The sequence below is a fragment of the Lampris incognitus genome, chromosome 1 (assembly GCF_029633865.1).
Source record: "Lampris incognitus isolate fLamInc1 chromosome 1, fLamInc1.hap2, whole genome shotgun sequence".
NCBI classification, from domain to species: domain Eukaryota; kingdom Metazoa; phylum Chordata; class Actinopteri; order Lampriformes; family Lampridae; genus Lampris; species Lampris incognitus.
In genome coordinates this window covers 99,099,136-99,120,080 of record NC_079211.1, presented here as the reverse complement: position 1 = coordinate 99,120,080, position 20,945 = coordinate 99,099,136, and the positions used below count along the sequence as shown (strand labels likewise).

The 20,945-nt window shown below is 45.2% G+C and overlaps 1 protein-coding gene across 1 annotated transcript in view; it reads left to right on the top strand.

Moving 5' to 3' along the window:
• sh2b3 (SH2B adaptor protein 3) overlaps window positions 1-20,945 on the top strand; it is a 99,962-nt gene that overhangs the window by 50,312 nt on the left and 28,705 nt on the right. The window contains exons 3-4 of the mRNA XM_056292549.1: window positions 14,781-14,882; window positions 15,606-15,700. Coding sequence (XP_056148524.1) covers window positions 14,781-14,882; window positions 15,606-15,700 — 197 coding nt within the window. The remainder of the gene's footprint in view (window positions 1-14,780; window positions 14,883-15,605; window positions 15,701-20,945) is intronic.

The following is a 20,945-nucleotide window of genomic DNA, read 5'->3' as shown; positions in this document are numbered from 1 at the left end:
GCCACTGCTACTAAACTTTTGCCGCCGGCCAATCAGAACGAAGAGGCGGAGCTCAGTGGCGCGTGGCTATGGCGGAACTATGCGCGGCAGTTCCGTGGAGGAAGTGATCCTGCTGGCGGCGGCGTGTCCCCCCAGCTGCGAGGCTGTCTGAGGCATATAAAAAAGGCACAAGAGAGAAAAAAGAAAAATGCATGAGTTTTTCATCCGGAGCTGCAGAGTAGTGCCGCTGCCTGCGTGTTCATAGCTAGCTGCCTGTCTATTGCATGTTTCACAGAGGAAATATTCGCTCCACGCCGTAGACTTGACAGTGGAGCTGAAAGCTCTTCTTTCTCGGGATGAGTTAGCTGGTGCACACGTCTAACTCATGCGTTTAGCAAATGAACAAAAAGCACTCGGTAAATTCATATCCTCGCTTCTGCTTTTTTGTTTTTTTTTTGTTTTTGTGGACCGGCCACTAAACTCCTACGCAAGCTATTGGGCAGAGGCTTAGCCCCGCCCACTGGACCGCGCGGGACCACGGCGTTCGACCGCTGCTGGTTCTGGCAGGGGCCAACGACGAGTTGGGAGGGAGAGCTGCAGACCGCAGCGCCGAGTCTCCCGTTAAAGGGAGTCGGTTCACTGTTAACATCAAAAACATCACTTAATGCACCTTTGATATTGCAGGCCGTTTGCAGTCAGTTTGCAAGACCGCAGCTTCTCTAGCTCGACTTTTGATGTATAAATAGATAAACTCATCGACAAAACGTGGTTATCACCGAGCCGAGGAGGCTGACGCTCTTCGAGCCGTTTCAGGAGATCACCCACTGCAGCTCTCTGTCTTCACTCGGGGTTGCTAATTTGTACTTCATATTGCACACAACCACAAAGTCTCTCTACCCGGAATTGAACTCGTTTCTGTGAATCTACTTTGGTCTCGTAGTTCTTCATGTTGGGCCCCTCTATCAGTTTTTCTGAGAAGTACACAAGGAGGGCAGTGTGATGTAGTGGTAACACATTTATTCATCACATTAGGCTGCTTACAGGTTTCCTAGAACCTACTCATCTCTCAGCCTTTGTCACTTGACTAAGCGCTCATCGCTCTGTGTGTGTGTGTGTGTGTGTGTGTGTGTGTGTGTGTGTGTGTGTGTGTGTGTGTGTGTGTGTGTCCCACATCCTCGATCGATGCCACAGATAAAGCTGATTTTGATTGTAATCATTTCCAGTGATCTACAAGCTGTGTTTTCGCTCTCTAGGAGGATATTAAAAAGAGGTTGCCTAAAGTGGTTTTCAGCTGGGTTTTTTTTGTGTGTTTTTTTGGGTGTTTTTGTCCTGTGGAGGCATGTTCAGAAGATATGTTCTCTTGCAACCCGAAAGCCAAAGTTTTTTTTTTGTGTGTGTGTGCAAGATCTGAGGAGGCTGATCTTACAAAATGTATCCTCATCCTATGGGGCTAGCATGCAGTAGCCTACTAGCCTGCAAAGTTGTACTTGGCAGCATCGTGCACTGAAGAATCCAGCACAAGTTCACTAGCTGGATCCTTTTTTTATTTTTTTATTTTTTTAGTGAATCAGTTCTATTCCTGCTTGACCAAGGATGTACAAAAACTCTGATTACGCGTAGTTTTATATGGGTAGTTTACCCAGCTCTTTCAGGGTGGATCTCACCACTGATCAACTTTGCCTCCGCCTGAACCTGGTGAACGTCTCATGATGTCCTGTGTCTGAATCGTCTCTTAGTGTGCTACTGACCACTCAAAAAAAATTGTTGAAAAATGTGGATTTAAAAAAAAAAAAGTAAATAATTGCAGTGCAGCTGGAAAGGCTGACTCCACACCACTTTTTTCTTTATAGCATCCATATTACCAGTCAACTCACAGGGTGTCAGTGGGTGTCTCATGGCGCTCATCATTTCACCAGCAGCAGCCCAGCTGAAATATCATGTCTGTGTGAGTTTGGTTTCCGGACTCTTCTGGCAAGTTTGATGTCAGCCTCACTTTGTCCAGGACCTGGTTTGGTAATCCCGAGTATAAAATCAATCCAATAAACACACACACACACACACACACACACACACACACACACACACACACACACACACACACACACACACACACACACACACACACACACACACACACACACACACACACACACACACACATCTTCACCTTGGACTGGACTCACAGGGGAACTGGATGAATGTGCATACACACACACACACACACACACACACAACACCCGCCCCCAGGCATGCCCTGGACAGCATTGGCTATAGTTGACCCTCTGAGGGATAGTGGAATGTTGAGTGTCAGTCAGTTGCCATGGCGATGGCCTTGAGAAAGGGACCCTGGGAAGAACGTTTGGGACTCCAAACATCCTGTGTCTCACCCTGGCTTGTGTGTGTGTGTGTGTGTGTGTGTGTGTGTGTACGTGTGACAGTGTGAGTGGGTGGGTGGGTGGATGAAAGTGCATGGCTGCGTCTGTTGCTGTGCATCTCGCCTTGTTTGTATGGCACTTCCATAAACTGTTTACAACAACTGCCACGTGTAAACTTTTGCGAACGTGTCCAACCCCCCTGTCTCACCTAGCGTACCTCAGACACAGACAGTCAGTCCCCTCTCCCTCTGTCGAAATACTCTCCGGCGGATCCGAAGCAAGATTTTCGTTTTCACAGCCGCCTAAATGGCGTTTCAACTGCTCCTCCTCGTCCTCACCAAGAAAACCACAAGTAACTGCCAACACATCATGGTGTCTGGCGTCTTTAATTTTGCAACAAGTCCGAGGAATTGCCAGTGCAGCATATCTGCCTCTCGTAGTCACAATATCGGTTGTTTGCGTGTGTAAGCGAGCGAGAGAGAGAGAGAGAGAAACAGAGAGAGGGAGAGTGATAAAGATAGACGAGTCGAAACCCAAAAAAGTGCAGTGTGACTCAGACTGAGAAGGGCCATTGTTGAAACGCCGATTACAGTTGCAAGGTCGAATCATAGCAAACGGTTGACTTTGACAAACCGCCCTTGAATGTATAGATATAGAAGAAGACTGGAGCCCCCCCCACACCCCCCACCCCCACCCGGCTCACACTGTCCTCAGCATCAATATAAGGGTATGATATCCTGTTCGGCCTTCCTAAAACATCCTTACGGGAGATTATGATGCACTTCATGGTTTTGTCAATGGGAAGAGCGGCGTCTCCGTTTCCAGGCCCTGTGCTGAGGGGCCCCCGTGGTTTGCGGGGGCTTGATGGCTAGTGCCAGACACGATACCGGTGTGAGGGACGCCCCCCCACCACCACCACCAACTACAGTGCCATAGCATCACAACGCGAGTGTCAGGGTTGTACTTGGTTATTGAGAGCTTGAAACACTACGATACCTTCTTCACCACAGACACTAAGCCTCAACATTTAGGGCTCGTCACCACAGTCTCGATAGATGTACGACGGTGGTTGTCGCTGAGAGGCGGCAGGCACGCGATTACGGCGGGCTGTCGAGACGCAGAGGAAGGACGAATTAGGAAGTGAATGACGGGCTCTCCTGACTCCTGTCCTCAAGACCTCATGTAACCGGCTCGCTCTGTCTCGCCTTGTCCGTCCTTGTGTCCCCCTGTCTCTCCTCACTCTTCCTCCGTGGTGTCTGCACCAGTGTGGTTGGTGCCAGTCAGTAGTTGTTTGAGAAGAATCGCAAGGTTAGCTGTCCGTAATATTGCTAAGAATGGCCCCCTCGTTCATTTTAGCCCAAGAAGCCCCCCAACACACACACACACACACACACACACACACACACACACACATGTTTGTCAAACATCACTTGTTTATTTTTCCCCCAAGACAAGATTGATTAAGGAGTTTTCAAATAAAATGCATGATGGTAAAAGATGGACATAGAGAGAAAGGAATGTAAGGGCAGAGAGAGGAGGGAAGTTCAGAAGTTTGGCAGTAAATCAATCGATAAGTTTATTTGTCCCCAGTGAGGCAATTGGTTATGCAGCAGTGGGCCCAGCCATTTAGCACACATAAAACACAGGGCACATAACGCAACTACACAATAAAACCACTCGGTCAATAAAATAAAACAAGGTAAAACATTATGCAAATAACCACGTTTTAATTCAGCAGATTTTTTTTTATTATTATTATTTGTTTTTTTGGCATTTTTCGCCTTTATTTGGCAGCGATAGTGGAGAGAGAGAGAGAGAGAGAGAGAGAGAGAGAGAGAGAGAGAGAGAGAGAGAGAGAGAGAGAGAGAGAGAGAGAGAGAGAGAGAGAGAGAGAGAGAGAGAGAGAGAGAGAGAGAGAGAGAGAGAGAGAGAGAGACAGGAAAGGAAAGGCAGGGGAGAGAGAGGGGATGACATGCAGCAAAGGGCCCAGGCCGGGTTCGAACCCAAGCTGCTGCGGTAAGGAGTCAGCCTTATACGGTACATAGGTGAGCCGCCGGGGTGCCACCCCAAATTCAGCAGATTTTTGTTTATTGTGCCGTTTCTGGCACGGCTTTGGCATTTTGGTTGACTTTTGGAAGTGGCTGTGTTTTCAGACTGGGGTCGTGTCACTGAGTTGGACTGGTTTGACTTTGCTGCCTAATGTATCAGTTGGACCAAAAGTCTCTGGCGATACAACAAAGAAATTTATGGACCAAGAAAGAGTTTTTATTTTATTTTATTTTATTTGTTTTACTTCTACGCCAATATCGGCTTTGAAAATACAGACAATACCAGAAGAACCCCGCTACAGTGTAGCGGTTTGGTTATCCACCCGTCTAAATCTCCCTCCTCTTCATCCTGCCAGCTAACCGCCTTCCCCCAAATGCTCAGAATCATCTGAAATGCCGAGAAAAGTGGTTTTTAGCCATTTTTAGAAAATGCATATTTTGCATAGTTATGCATAATTATTATAATTATTTTAATTTTCTGCTATTTTTCTGGTCCTCTCTGGAACAATACCTACCACCTCCAAAAAAATGAGGATCATAAGTGCATTTTTGCAAAAATGCATTTATTTTGCATAATGCCAAAACATTTCTGAGTCCCAGAAAAAAAGTTTATAGGTGAAAAAATCAAAGATGCTCAGAATCATCTGAAATGCCGAGAAAAGTGGTTTTTAGCCATTTTTAGAAAAATGCCTATTTTGCATATTTATGCATAATTAATTATGCATAATTTTAATTTTCTGCTATTTTTTATAGGTGCCCCCGATCATCCCCAATAACCTCCAAAAAGAATCAAGGCCCCAAGCACTTTAGTTTGGCCGTTTATAGACTCTCACACAGACACACACCACACACCAGACACACATTGTGAAAATACAGGAGTAGATCTTTTTTTTTTTTCTCCCCAATTATATCCAGCCAATTACCCCACTCTTCCAAGCCATCCCAGTCATTGCTGCACCCCCTCTGCCGATCCGGGGAGGGCTGCAGACTACCACATGCCTCCTCCGGTACATGTGGAGTCGCCAGCCGCTTCTTTTCACCTGACAGTGAGGGGTTTCACCAGGGGGACGTAGCACAGGGGAGGATCACACCATTCCCCCCAGTTCCCCCTCCCCCCTGACCAGGCGCCCCGACGGACCAGAGGAGGCGCTAGTGCAGCAACCAGGACACACACCCACATCCGGCTTCCCACTTGCAGACATGGCCAAGTAGGTCTGTAGGGACACCCGACCAAGCCGGAGGTAACACGGGGATTTGAACCAGCGATCCCCGTATTGGTAGGCAACGGAATAGATTGCTACCCACACAAACTGTATCCTCCTTCATTTGCTTCATTTGCAGTGGGGTTTCTACCTGCTCAAACGAAGAGCCATGTTAATGTCAGTGTTAGGTGTAAGTTTTAAGATGAAACTTAAGTCTACGCTGAGCGGATATGATTTGGCGCTACGGTATAACGTTTAGTTGTTCGTAAACTTGAACATTGTGCCGACTTACGTTTGAACCTGACAAACGTGGTGTGCTAACAACAACCTGGTCTTAGACACCAAGGAGATTATCGTAGACTTTAGGACCTCCAAGAAGGTCACACAGTGCTGTCCACATCAACACAGAGGCTGGGGAGTGAGTCCCCAGCAGCTCCAGGTTCCTGGGGGGTCACCATCACAGAGGGCCCCTCCTGGGCTGACACCACCTCAGCAGTGGTGAGTAAGGCACAACAACACCTTTATTTTCTGAGGAGGCTAAGGAGAGCCAGCCTCCCCCAAAAGCTGCTTGTCAACGTTTACACATGCTATATCGAGAGCGTCCTAACGAACTGCACGACAGCCTGGTACAGCAGCTGCACCAAAAGCTGACAAAAAAGCCCTCCAGCGTGTCGTGGAAACAGCACAGTTGTGTGAGCTGCCTTCACTAGAACATCTTCACAGCACTCGCTGTGTAAGGAGGGCTACGAACATCATAAAAGACATTACACACCCCTGGACACCATCTGTTTCAGACCCTCCCATCAGGTAGGCGCTTCAGATCATCCGCACACGCACGAAGAGACTGAAAAACAGCTTCTTCCCAAAAGCTGTGGCACTAACGAACGCAGACGTCTCCTCAGGCCGACGAGACTGATGTGCTGCCGCCGTTGGGCACGCGCAATATTTGCAAAATTTACTCACATGTCACTCTAAACGGCTTCATATCCGTCCACTGCACCTTTGCTGCTGCTGGTGTTTTTGCACCTTGTAAGTTGTATTTCATCGTGAACCATACTGTATTTTATACCTTATACTGCTTGTATTTTGCACTTGTATTGTTTGGACTCTACTTTTTATTGCTCATATTTTATATTTCTTATCTCTTTTATGTATGCACCATTTTGAGGTTGACACAACTTCAATTTCATTGTGCTTGGTACCATGCCAGTAAAGTTCTTGAATCTTGAACTAGGTAAAGATTGAATTTGCTCTGGCTGTGCTGGTGCAGCTGACTACAGGGCTCCATCTGATAGGTCAGATGTTCACATGCTGAGGGTGAATGCATGGCATGGAGCATGTGGAGTTTTCTTTTTTTAATTTCCCCCCTAATTGTATCCGGCCAATTACCCCACTCTTGTGAGCCATCCCGGTCGCTGCTCCACCCGCTCTGCTGATCCAGGGAGGGCTGCAGACTACCACATGCCTCCTCCGGTACATGTGGAGTCGCCAGCCGCTTCTTTTCACCTGACAGTGAGGAGTTTCACCAGGGGGACATAGCGCGTGGGAGGATCATGCTACCCTCCCCCCAGTTCCCCCTCCCCTCTGAACAGGCGCCCTGACCGACCAGAGGAGGCACTAGTGCAGCGACCAGGACACATACCCACATCCGGCTTCCCACCCACAGACACGGCCAATTGTGTCTGTAGGGACGCCCGACCAAGCCGGAGGTAACGTGACGATTCGAACCGGTGATCCCCGTGTTGATAGGCAACGGAATAGACTGCTATGCTACCCGGACACCCCCGTGATGATTTTTCTTATTCATCACGTTTCGGGCAGCCTTTTGCTGTGTTTGTCATGCATGTTCATATCGCAGTGACAATGAAAATATGATTTATTGGTCAGCACTAGTAGGCAAGAGTGTCAGAGTCTTACAGAACGGAGTACTGTAATGAGAGTTATGGTATGCCGTTTTGAATTTAAGGGTTATGACTCATGGTGTTTTGTGGGTTAATGACTCGATGCCTTCGAGGTAAAATAGAGCTGAATGAATAGTTAAATACAAGTTGAATCCTCAACGTTGTATTTTGTAAAAATGTCAAGTATTGTTATTTGTGTGCTTGTGCCTGCACATACAGATTGGTGTGTGTGTGTGTGTGTGTGTGTTGTATGCACATGAGCTTGTCAACCCATACATGTTGTTTTTTTTCCCCCAATGAGGCTGATTCACAGAAATAAGATGAGCCGTTGCTCAACCAGCCAGACATCTGCTGCTTGCTTCTTTTTTTCTTCTTTCCCACATACACACTATGCATTGAATTCCTCAAAGACGCTGTTAGTTAAAGCGTATTCGCTTACTCATAATGAATTCCTCTCAATGAGTCAGATTCTTCTCATATCCTCAGCGACACGCATTTCTGTACCACATCTTGGGGTCCGCTTTGTCTTAGTCAGCTTTTTCACGTACCTTACATTCGCACTGTTGTGCATGCACCTATAATTGCCATTTTGTCTGCTGTATATGTACAAAGCAAGGGGGAGTCGTGAAAATTATCTTAAAAGAGGATTTGACAAGATTTTCCCTGTTTCTACACACTGGAAGCAAATTTCGCAAAGCACTCTGGACTCTAATTTGGCCAAGGCAAATTCATGATCAGCTCCCAGTTGGCCTACTCATAAAACACTATATGAGTCATATTCCCCTCATCTCTTCCCCACTGAGCCTTTTATTAACATTATTAGGCGCTGTGGTTAAGGCAGCACTGTGTTTAGAGTAAAGGCGTTCATTCATGATGCTGAAAGACTACGGAAATGGGGGTAGGAGGCAATAATATGTTCTTTTGATGTATGTGTGTGTGTGTGTGTGTGTGTGTGTGTGTGTGTGTGTGTGTGTGTGTGTGTGTGTGTGTGTTTCTGCCTTTGTGTACTTGAGTGTGTGGGATTAACATAGACATTCCTCAGGCTCACACAATGTCACATAGACTCAAACTCATCCGGCACACAAAGCCCTGGAATCCTCCTCCCTTCTCTTTCTTCTTGTTCTCCTCCCCCTCCCCTCTCACTTTCATTCTCTCCCACCCAGCCCCATGTCTTTCGCTGTCTCACCCGTTTCCTCTTGCTTCTTTTGCTGTCTCACGCCTCTCCGCCCTCTCCTTTGTTCCGCAGTGTGGGTTTGTCCCATAGGGTTGGATGTTGACCCAACTGTACCTTGTTAGAAGGTTATGTCCAGTAGACTCTACATAGTTTGGTTTGATAAAATGGGGGAGGAGAAAGGAAAAGTAGCCCCAGTCAGTTCAGCTCAGTGCATGTTGATTGCTGATAAGTGAAGTCTCATCATTTTGGGATCTTTAGGCTGTATTGTGAGTGACTTTCCTCAGCAGCTGTCAGGACAATTTCCTTTGCAAGATGGAAATGCATTGCTTGAAGAATAGAGAAGCTCATCTATTTCAAAGAATTTCCGTGTAAGTAACATGTAGATAGTAAGTACCGCAGATTGTGGTTGGTTGCTCAAGACAAACATGTCATGTTGCAAGGATGGTTTTTCTTAACGTTGAGCGTTCAGCTGTGGCTCCTAGTTGTCAGTAATGGGCCATGCACACAGAAGGCACACATAATCGCTAACGCAGTACAGACACACTAGTCATCAACTTGCAATAAAAGCTATTCTGTCTACATGTTCCTGTCAGCCGTCACCCTTGCTTCATTTTATACATGACCTCTGACCCTCCATGCCATAGGCCAGTGCACATGGCTGACCAGGGCCCCTTGGGCCATGAGTGTGTATTTATACAGCCTATTTTTGTGTAACCATTTGTGTCTTTTTCCCACGGCGTGAACGCAACTGCCGCTGTGGGCTATGCGTTGCAAATTGTGGTCAGTCACTCACCCACTCACTGACGACTTGAGAGGGAAATTTAGTAGGGATATTTAGTAGGCTGCACTCCACCTACACACGCAGCAAAGGCATGCCATGGGTTGGTCTGGGCGGTTTCGTGCTTGTTCGGTCTCTGTGCACAGTGCACATGTGCATACATATTTGTATCTTCTGTAAGAAGTGGGGTTGTTGTGAAGCGTCTAGTGTGTTGGTGTAGTGTTCTGTGCCTGTCAAGTCTCACTCTTAACCTTCACCGCTGGCTAGCAGAAATGCGAACAGGAGAGCCGAGCACGTAAGTCTCTCCCTGCCAGTACATAGCCTCTCCAACAGCAAGCCCAATGTAGTGCCTCCTCGTGGCGACACGGTAACTGGGTACACCTTGGACCCTGGCTGAACTACAAGGGACTCGGAGGAGGTCTGGCCTCTAGACGTGCGGTATGCAGGCCCACCGGTGTGTGGATATTCCCTGATGCCCACGAACCAGCCCCCAGCTATGGATTAAATAGTGCCACTGCCTCGTGGATACCTCGGGAGAGGACTAGGCTACGGGAGTAAACCCCTACAGAAAATCAACATCCACAGTGTTGTTTTTTTGTTTGTTTTTCATGCATTTTGTATCTGTTTATGTGGAAGACTACTGCTGGAGTCGTGTGCGGCTGCCGCTTTTCCCTCCCATAGCCCCCCCTTCCCATCCACCCCTGTATGTTTGTGTTACGTTTATCTGTTGCCTTGTTTCACCCCGTTTATTGTAAAGCGACTTTGAGTGTTAGAAAAGTGCTATACAATTTTGATTTATTATCATTATTATTATCAAAGCAGACCAACTGAAAACTGATTTAAAAAATGTTCTCATATTGTTTTTGTAGCTGTTGTGTTTGTTTTTTTCTAAGTTAATTTCAACAACAGAAAAAAATACATGAAGCAGTAGCAACTTGCAAAGTTAGCCACACTATTGCTATACAGAAAAATGAGAGATGATCATTAGCTTGTGCGCTAGCTAAGTCAGAAGTGGAATGGTGAGACCGTGAGGCCACCGGAAGCACGTGCGCCCAGAGGTGTGAGGGAGCTGATATTTCCCGAAGGGGGGCAGTAGTGTAATGATCACGAATGAGTAGACTCGCTAGCCCTTGGCTAACAGATCAGACGCGGGAGACCCGGGTTCGCGTCCTGGCTGCAGCGGTTCCCGGCTGCCCCCCCCCCCATATCACTATATTTACATAATTTAATGTCAAACTATGTATTCACATGACTGGCTAAGCCAAGCTAACGCTACATCGCACAATGTGTACATTAGCTAGTAGCTACAAACATTTTGTTGTCAGAATTAAAACAATGTACAAGTCAAACACTAGGCTGCGGGGGTTTTTTTTGTCAGCCTGTCGAGCAACTTGGATTTTCGCTCATTGACGACCTCTTGGTACGTCTTCCCACCACTGGCCCAAGTACGTTGCTGTGTCCCCAAAATGAGTGTGAGTTGTTTTTTGGGCCCTCACAGTGTGTGTGACTGACAGGCCGCCGCTACGCTGATTCGGGGCAAATCCAGCACAGTGTCCCCTGCCATCAGGATGGACGTGACTTTGCTGGCTCTCTTTTCCGTTCAAGCCTCAGTCTTTGTTGCCGCCCAAAGGCGTTACTAATTTGCATGTTTGTTGAATATTTAGCCGACGTCACAGGGATCTCAGGATTATTATTATTATTTAACCAGGACGTCCCTTGAGATTAAAAATCTATATTTTGAAGAGACCTGGCCAAGATTGTACACCATTACAAGGTACAAAGACGCGGAATTAAAACGTTTTCTTTTTCCGTACCTCAGTAAAAAACTATTTTCGCCCCCAAAATGGTTGTGTCTTTTGTTGAATTTATCATGAGGGCAGTTTTACCATCCTAAGCTCATAGCAACATGTTCTCGGCTCAAAAAATGTAAATAAATAATAGTAAAGGTTTACTACTTCACATGTAGATTTAACATTTAGATTTAACATGTAGCATGGATTTATGACTTAGATCCAACATTTAATGGTTGAATCCTTTTTTAGGACATGACGTATGAAGAAAGTCAAATTGAATTATATTTACGCTAAATCAATGCAAAAGTGACATTCAAAAATAGCAGAGCTGTTTTTTCTTTTAACATTTGTTGGGACACAATGTAAAAAAATTGGGCTGTTATTTGGGGAATGCAACATTTTACAAACTTTGCCAAAGTTATTAATTAGCCCTGGAGAAAATTATTTGCGAATTCATTTGTTAACCTTTCTGAAAATCAGGGTCAGGCAGGATGATGTACGTCTAAAGTTTTGGGTCTGACTCCATCTCACATTACAAGAACACTGTATGCGCCTCAGTCCAAACAAACCATCACGATGTCCCATATCTCATTTAGCGTCCTTCACAGCTCTCCATGAGATCTCCCATCATGCCCCTCTTCTCCTCCACTTCGCTTTTCTCACCGAGGGAGGCCTCAACTTTGACAACACATTGGTTTAATAAACGAACGCGCGCGTACACACATATGGACACACACACCACAAGATGCATATGCACACACGTACACGCAAACATGCATGGTACATGTTCACAGTAAGATGTGCACACATACGAAAGCTTATATTTAACCTCGCTCTCAGAAATCCCCGTACATGTGCTTCCCAGGCTTGTTGTTGACCATCTGGATTCACTGTTTCTTTTAAGTTGGAAACTGCGGTCAGTGGACACACAGACAAACGGGGTGGGGGGTAAAGTGGGGGCCTCATGCATAGTTTTTCATGTAAAGAGTTTGAAGTCCAACCAACGTTTGAAATCTCCTCATCTTTGATGTAAAAAGGTGATTCGAGGTGTGTATTAATTGAAGTGTTGTTGTTAAGAAGCTGTGCCAGTTATTTATAGGGTTAGGCTTTCTTTAAGTGTCTACTTTTAAAGACTGAAATGTTCATGATTAAAAAGAGGTTAAAGCGTATTTTTTGGAGGTGTATGCTGAAATGGCATCTGGACCTCACGCTGCTGAGTGGGCGTCCCCACGATGTCGTTTGAGTGACGGCTGAGAGCCGGCGTTACCGGGAGATGCTCCGTGAAGTTCCCCGGTCACACAGCTACGATGTTATGAGACAATCTCTAACACTTATTATCTGGCACTTAACATGGCAAACTGTCTGAATTAACATCTGAATGGACCAATTGTAAGAATTGTTGGCAAGTTTTTTTATGGTGCTCAGACAGCGATGGCACCCACAATTTTAGTCAGCGTTACTTTTTCTGCTGATATTAATCAGTAATTTACATCATAAACACACATAAAAGCTTAAAAAAACCGACTTGTGTAGTATTGGCATTTGTTGGGATATCCCCTGGTTTCAACAGCAGCTGCGAACTGAAGCTGCTCTGTTTCTGGCGGCGGTTGATGAATATAACCGCCTTGAACCAGCGAGTGTTAGGTCACACTGGCTAGTTGCTACAAAAGCCATTGATATTAGCTTTGGTAAACAGCAACATAAATCAACATCTGGACCTTTAGATGTATGAAAGTTAACGTTAGGTTAAAAAAAAGCGTTCAAGCACTTGTGCACTGTTGGGAATTATTGGTACGGTTCCAGGTTTCAAAATCAGCTGAGAACAGAGGTCACTTTGTTCCCGAACCCAGTTGATAGAGCACAATGGAGCAAAGTGGAGGCTGCAAACCTGCACCATAAACGTTGAGGTGACACGCTTCCCTAAAAACCTCACCCGTTCACCTGTGGTCCCTGTGTTGGATGGAAGCTTACGCAGGAACTCCTCACTACTGCACACAGCTACACAACGTCTGCACTTAGGACACTGCAGCCTAGCTGAAGTTGGTGCAGTACACACATACGGTTGAGAAGTGGTGTTGGCTACCGTACCTGAGGGGTTGACCCTAGAAAAATAAGTGTCTTGAAAATAAATTGTTACTGATTGGCTGTTATTCATCTATGTAGGTGGAGAACCAAATTAAACACCTGCCAGTTGAAGCACAGATGGGTGGCGCCCTCATGGCAACAAAAAGATTTAATCTGCGGATTTGTTCCTTTTGAGTCATGTTTTTTTTTCTTCCAAAATAAGACACAAGACAGACCATATACAGAGCAGATCTATGCTGTAAAAACAAAAAAAAACTGCATTTTAATTTCAGTTGGATTTTAATTGGATCCAGTGGTTTACTCTGGTCACAGCAGGTCTACTTGCCGACCTTTGCGGAATTGGGGAATGCACACCAGCAACACTGCAACTGGTTCCTCTGTATTTACTGTACTCTAAAAGCGAGGAGCAAAGTGTATGAACTAATTAAGTACCCTCATTTTCTCATTTTGTGTCCTACATTTTCAAAACATTTTCCCAAGTAATAACAGATCGTCCAGTGTATCAGCGACTAGCCTCAAAAGTACCAAACTAAACCTATAATACAGCTCAGGATCTCAGGCAACATAACTTGGCTAACCACTGCTGTAGGAACAGTTTGGCCACTGATTTTAATTCAATATTTTCACACATCACATTTGATTTCTGTGGCAGGCTTTTAAAACTGATTAGGATTACATGTAATATGAATGCTGATGTGTAGCGTACCATGAGTACCATGTTAGCAGAAAGAGTGGTAGGGAATGCACCGTGCACACCTGGTGGATACAGAGAGCCTCAACTATACAGGACTGTATGAGATCCTCTGTCCTGCTGTCTTTCTTTCTTTCGTTCTTTTCTTTCTTCCCTCTGTGAGACTCTATTAGTAGAAAGGCCCTATCCCCATACATTATCATCTGCATATTCTCTACTTTTTTCTGCCTTATTCATTGAGTCATAGAAGGAGTCTGTGTATGACTAAATGAATACATTCTGCTCTGAATCTGTGATATAAGCTGAATGAACTCAGTGTGCTTTGAGAAGAAACTGAAGTATGGGACAGTTGTTTGGTTGCTAATTGAATAATGTATTCCATATGGTTTAGGCTTTGGCTGTAAACTTCTAAATGAAAATGACATTGTGAACAGGAAGTTTGCACAACATTTATATAATATGCTCGTCATCATCTTGAGCAATCTGGCAGCACAAGATGTATCATACGTTTTTAACATGTATCATGAAGTTGACGTTTTTTGTAGTTGTACATTTGTTTTGTTGCTACAGTCAGTTGTTTTAACAACTAATTGATGATCCAACATTATTAACATGCATGGACCAAAGTTTCTTTGTTTCTTTGTTTCTTAATGAGAGAAAGACAGATTTTGGGTCGGTGTTGATCTGGTGTATTTTGCCGCTGTCATTTGTGTGTATAGCTGTCTTACTGTCTATGCATGTGTCTGTATTGCAGGCCTCCTCTCCTAAGATCACGGCCCGTTGTTCAGATATTCAGGAAGTTCGTCGCTGCAACCGTCTGGAGATGCCTGACAACATCAACACTTTTGTCTTAAAGGTATGGACAGGCACGAGCTTCTTCACCAAGTTTGAACTCTGGGATTGGAAAAAATTGTTTCCTCTGTGACCACCCAAGCTAGATTGATTCAAATATTTGAGAACAAATCCAGATGGAATATATGAAACTTGAGGTGTACTTTCCTAGCTTGCTGATTCTGCATTATGGTTACTTTGATTGGACCGATATTACTCTGTGCTATTTAGATACACGGTTTGGAAAAACAGAAGACTCAAACATTCCAGAAGTTGTCCCTACAAATTATTGTGGCTGATGAGCTAAGACGTACATTACCAGTCACATTGTACAGATCCCATCTCTGAAAAATTTCATGTGAAAGACTTTTCTTGGAAGTGTACATTGGGTCTTTGACAAGTGAAGTAGCGGCTCGGTGTTTAGTAGAAACTGGCTAACCATCAAGATTGGCTCTTGGAAAGCTATTTCAGTTTAAATATGTAGTGGATTTGTGTTGATGTTGTGTGCGTCATGTTTCTTTGACTCTGACAACCCATACTTACATTTATCTATGCTTCACTAAAAGGGAGAGAGATAGATATGTGTCAGATTTGCAAAGGCTGCACCAGCATTCCAAACTAGATCAACATTTTTCCATAGCCATTGGACTTGGTTGTTTACTAAAAGATCAAAGGCTTATAATTTAAAGGTTTAAGAATTGTTTATATAATGTTCACTGTACATATGAATACATCTCCATCTCAACAGGTTAACCGCTATCCAGGTAGTTTGATATTTGAGACAGACAATGACCAGCAGGTCAGCTCCTGGACCACAGAGCTAAAAGAATGTATCAGCAACAGGTGAGAGACTCAACCCCGTGCACCTACAGAGACCCATGTACATACCATATGCACTCATGCACTTGACCTTGGTATGGCAAAGGAATGGTGGGCCAAGTCAGGCCCAAACCCCCAAACAGTTTTGTCCAAACTTGACAGACATTAAACAGACATTAAGATATTGCTTTTTGTGAGCTCAAACTCAGCAAAAGCCCAAAATTGTGAGCAATTTTCCAATGATGAATTGGTCATATGAATATCCATAAGCAATATTTTTGAATCCAAGCCTGACCAAAAACCAAGCACTGAAATGAAAAATTCAGATTAAAGGAACCAACTCCATCAAGTCCCAGTTGATCCCATTGTGTTGCATTTTAAATTCAGTAATAATAATGATAATAATGATAGTAATAATAATACATTTTATTTAAACAGCGCTTTTCAGAGTTACTCAAAAATGCTTTACATAAGTTAAAATTAACATAAAAGCAAAACACCAAAAACATAAAACACAACATTAATCACAAATTAAAAGCAATTCTAAAAAGGTGAGTTATAATTAATGATTTCAAAGTGGGCAGATCAGTGCAGTCTGATGTGTTTGGGGAGAGAGTTCCAGAGGGAGGGGCAGCTATGGAGAAGGCTATGTCGCCCCAGGTCCGGTGCTTGGTCCTATGTGGTGGAGATAGGAGGTTGGCATCGGAGGAGTGAATGCTGCGGGAAGGAGTATGGTAGTGGAGCAGGTCAGTGAGGCAGGAGGGAACCTGGTTATGGAGGGCTTTGTGAATGAGGAGAAGGACATTGGATTGGATCTGTTGTGGGACAGGGAACCAGTGGAGGTTCTGGAGGAAAGGAGTGATGTGGTCATGGGAGTAGGAGTGGGTTAGCAGGTGAGCAACAGAGTTCTGGATGTATTGGAGTTTGTTTAGGACTCTGGATGATGAGCTGTAAAGAATGCTGCTGCAATATGCAATTCTGGATGTGATGAACACATCGATCAAAGTTTCAGCAGCAGAGAAGGAGAGTGATAGGAGAAGACAAGCGGTTATTTTTAAGTGGAAAAAGGCAGTTCTGGTGACATGATTGACACGTTCAAAGGAGACATTGCTTTTGTAATTAATTCCGAGGTTGCGGACCTATGGGGAGGGAGACAGAGTGGCGTTATCGATGGTGAAGCAGAAGTTGTGAGTGGTACTGGTAAGTGATTTGGGACCGATGATGATCAGAACGTGGGATTACATCAAGGATCAGCTCTGAGCCCTTTCTTGTTTGCAATGGCGATGGACAGGTTGATGGACGAGATCAGGCAGGAGTCTCCATGTACTATGATGTTTGCGGATGACATTGTGATCTGTAGCAAGAGTAGGGTGCAGGTTTAGGAAAGCCTGGAGAGGTGGAGGTATGTATTGGAGAGAAGGGGAATGAAAGTCAGTTGGAGCAAGACTGACTACATATGTATGAATGAGAGGGAGGACAGTGGAATGGTGAGGATGCAAGGAGTAGAAGTGACAAAGGTGTATGAGTTTAAATACTTGGGGTCAATTGTACAAAGTAACGGGGAGTGCAGAAGAGAGGTGAAGAAGAGAGTGGGTAGAGAAGAGTGTCAGGAGTGATTTGCGACAGAAGAGTACCAGCAAGAGCTAAAGGGAAGGTTTACAAAATGGGTGTGAGACCAGCTATGTTGTATGGTTTGGAGACAGTGGCACTTATGAAAAGACAGGAGGTGGAGCTGGAGGTGGCAGAGTTGAAGATGCTAAGATTTTCATTGAGAGTGACGAAGAAGGACAGGATTAGGAACAAGTATATTAGAGGGACAGCTCAGGTTGGACAGTTTGGAGACAAAGCAAGAGAGGCAAGATTGAGATGGCTTGGACATGTGAGGAGGAGAGATGCTGGGTATATTGGGAGAAGGATGCTGAATATGGAGCTGCCAGGGGAGAGGAAAAGAGGAAGGCCAAAGAGGAGGTTTATGGATGTGGTGAGGGAGGACATGCAGGTGGCTGGTGTGACAGAGGACGATGCAGAGGACAGGAAGAGATGGAAACAGATGATCTGCTGTGGCGACCCCTAACAGGTGCAGCCCGAAAGTAGTAGTAGTAGTAGTAGTAGTAGTATGAGGACGTTGGCTTGCATCCATGATTTAATTTCAGTGAGGCAGTTGGTCAGATTGGAGTGAGTTGCAGTGGTGATAGATTTAGTGGTGATGTAGAGCTCATCGGTGTAGCAGTGGAAATGGAGACCACGACGGCATATGATGTTACCAAGAGGGAGCATGTAAAAGATGAACAGGAGAGGACCAAGCACTGAATCATGGGGGACACCTTGGGACAGAGGAGAGGTGAAGGAGGTACAGTTGTTGATACCAATGAACCGTCTGTTTGTGTGATATGACTTTAGCCAGGACAGGGCAGTACCAGTGATACTGAGGGAGGAATCAAGGCGGGACAGAAGAATGGTGAGGTTGATGGTGTCGAATGCTGCAGTGAGGTCGAGGAAAATGAGAATTTTGAGGTGGCAAGAGTCTGAGGAGAGGAGGAGGTCATTGATGACTTTAAGGAGGGCTGTTTCTGTGCTGTGCTGTGAGCAGAAAGCAGAGTGAAATGCCCAAACCCCTTTTAAACCCCAAAACACATTGCACCAGAAATTGGTCCACCCCAAGGATTGGGTCCCCCAACACAAACAGAGCAGTATAGTGTTTAAGTGTCGGGAGAATTGCCATGACTTGTACATCAGGGAAACCAAACAAATGCTGGCGAAGAGAATGGCACAACACAGAAGAACTAACACGTCAGGCCAGGACTCTGCAGTCTACACCCATCTACAGGCCAGTGGCCACTCTTTCAAGGGTGAGGATGTGCACATCCTTGATGGAGAGGAACGCTGGTTTGACTGGTGAGTCAAAAGAAACCATCTATGTGAAGAGGGAATGACCATTCCTGAACCGGGGGGGGGGGGTAAGAGTACATCTGTTGCCATCTTACAATGCTGTGATTGGAACTATTCCTCAATCCTACATGAATAGTGCACATGGCCATTATAACTCTAGTTAATGGTCATGACACTTTGCATATGAAACCAATCGTTGGTTCCGTCATTATGCAGCTGTGGTGTTTATAAGGGTGGAAATACCTGCACTCAGTTGAGACTGAAGAAGTCACTTAGATGAGTGATGAAATTTTTCTCCCAAAAAACATTGTCCAGATGAACTGATTCAACTTTCTGTGATTTCCTTACCTGGATTGTTGAGAATGCATCAAGACACCAGACTGAAATGGTTCAAACAGGTTGTTGGAGATGAAGTGAACTTTGAGTTGGGAGGCAACAAGACGTGCCAGTATTTTTAACAGAACAGGGATATTGGAGATTGGCCAGAAATTGCTTATGATATCGGGGTTGAGTCCAAGTTTTTTGAGGATCGTGTTGAAAGCAACCAGTTTAAGTGTATGGAGGACAGAACTAGTGCTGATGGTAGAATAAATGATTTCTGCCATGAGGGAGGAGATAGCTGGGAGACAGACCTTAACAAGATTGCATGGGATGGGATCCAGAAAACAAGTGGAGCTTCTCATTTTTACTGTGAAGCTGGACAGCTACAGTTTGGACATAGGGGAGAACTTTGACAGGGGCTGAGTGGTAAAGCAGGGAGAGATGGGCGGGGAGGTGGAGAAGGCAGGGGAGGTGTTCAGGTTGCTATAGATGGTGTCAATTTTAGTTTGGAAAAATGAAAGGAAAGAGTTGCCCTTTTTAACCGAAGGAATTGGAGGTATTGTCGCTGGGTTTGAGAAGTGTGTTTATTGTGGAAAAGAGAGCCTTTGGGTTGGCGGAGCCAGGGTGTATGCGGTGTGAGTAGTAGGTGGGCTGGGCTGTGATGAGTGTCTTTGTCTTTGGAGATGCATTGTTAAACCAGTTTTCTTGCAGAGTCTTTTGAGCTGGTGCTTAAAGGATTTCATTTGATGGAGTTCATGAGTATACCAGGGAGCTGAGTGTGTGAATGAGTCTATTTTGGTTTTGATGGGGGCCAGTTGATCAAGACAGGAGGAGAGTGTGTCATTTTAATAATTGACAAGATCAGAGGGATTAGCAGAGTGGGGGAAAGGAGGCGGACAATTTACTGGCAAGAGAGGCAGAAAGAGCAGATGGGGAGAGAGACTTGAGATTTCCAAAGGATATTCTGCGTTTGACTTTTGTGACGGGGATAGGGATGTCAGTGTCCATGGTGATTGCCAGGTGGTCAGATATATTGAGGTTGAGGCTGGAGCCCACAGCTGTGAGTGGGGAAGTTGATATGTTACATGACGTTGAAATATTGTAGCAGTTCCAGGAATTCTATGGCAAGGTTTACAGTGAGTGTCATCAATGTGGATATTATAACCCCCCAAGAGGAGAACGGAAGGGGAGATGGCACATAGCTGGGTCAGAAAGTCGGAGAGAAAGGAAGTGTTTGGCTTGGGGAGGGTGGTAGATAATGGCAGTGACCAAGGGAGTGGGACCACAGAGTTTAAAGGCAAGGTGTTCGAAAGAATGAGTGGCAGGAATGGAAAAGGTGGTTGTTTTAATGTCCTTCCTGGAAACAGCAGCAACACCACCTCCCCGCCCTTCAAGACGAGGTTTATCGATGTATGTGAATCCTGTGGGTGTGGCCTACTTTACTGAGAAATAGTCCAGGGGTTTCTGCCAGGTTTCAGTGAGGCAGAGGTATTCCGGGTTACTGTCAGTTATAAATTCCTTCAGAATGAGGCTTTAATTGAGTGAACGATTGTTGAGCAAAACCGGTTTCAGATGACGTTGCTTTGTGATAGGTTGTGAGGACTGAGGAGGGGGACGGAGATTGGCCTTATTTACATGCTGCTTGTTCTGACGGTGAGGGCAATGACGTCTGTTGGTAATGCAGTCAGGAATGGGAAGAGGTTGAGCAGCAGTGCGATTATACCGGAGGATCATACCAGATCATACCATACGGGCAAAGGGGAACTAGAGTGTTCAGAAGGTATGTGTACGATGTAAATAGTAAATCGTGTGGAGAGGACAGAACAGCAGCAACCTAGCATGTTCAGGTGAAGACTTTCTCCTCTATACAGAGGGGAGCGCTCCCAGAACAAGTCAAAGTAGTGAATAAAACCAATGTTGTGCGCTATACTCACAGATTTGTGCCACGTACGAAGGCTGAGAATCCTGCTAAAATGCCCCACACCACGAGCCAGTGTGGGAATTGAGCCAGAAATAAAAGCAGTTTTCCCCACAACTCTTGAGGAGATTAAAAAGACAG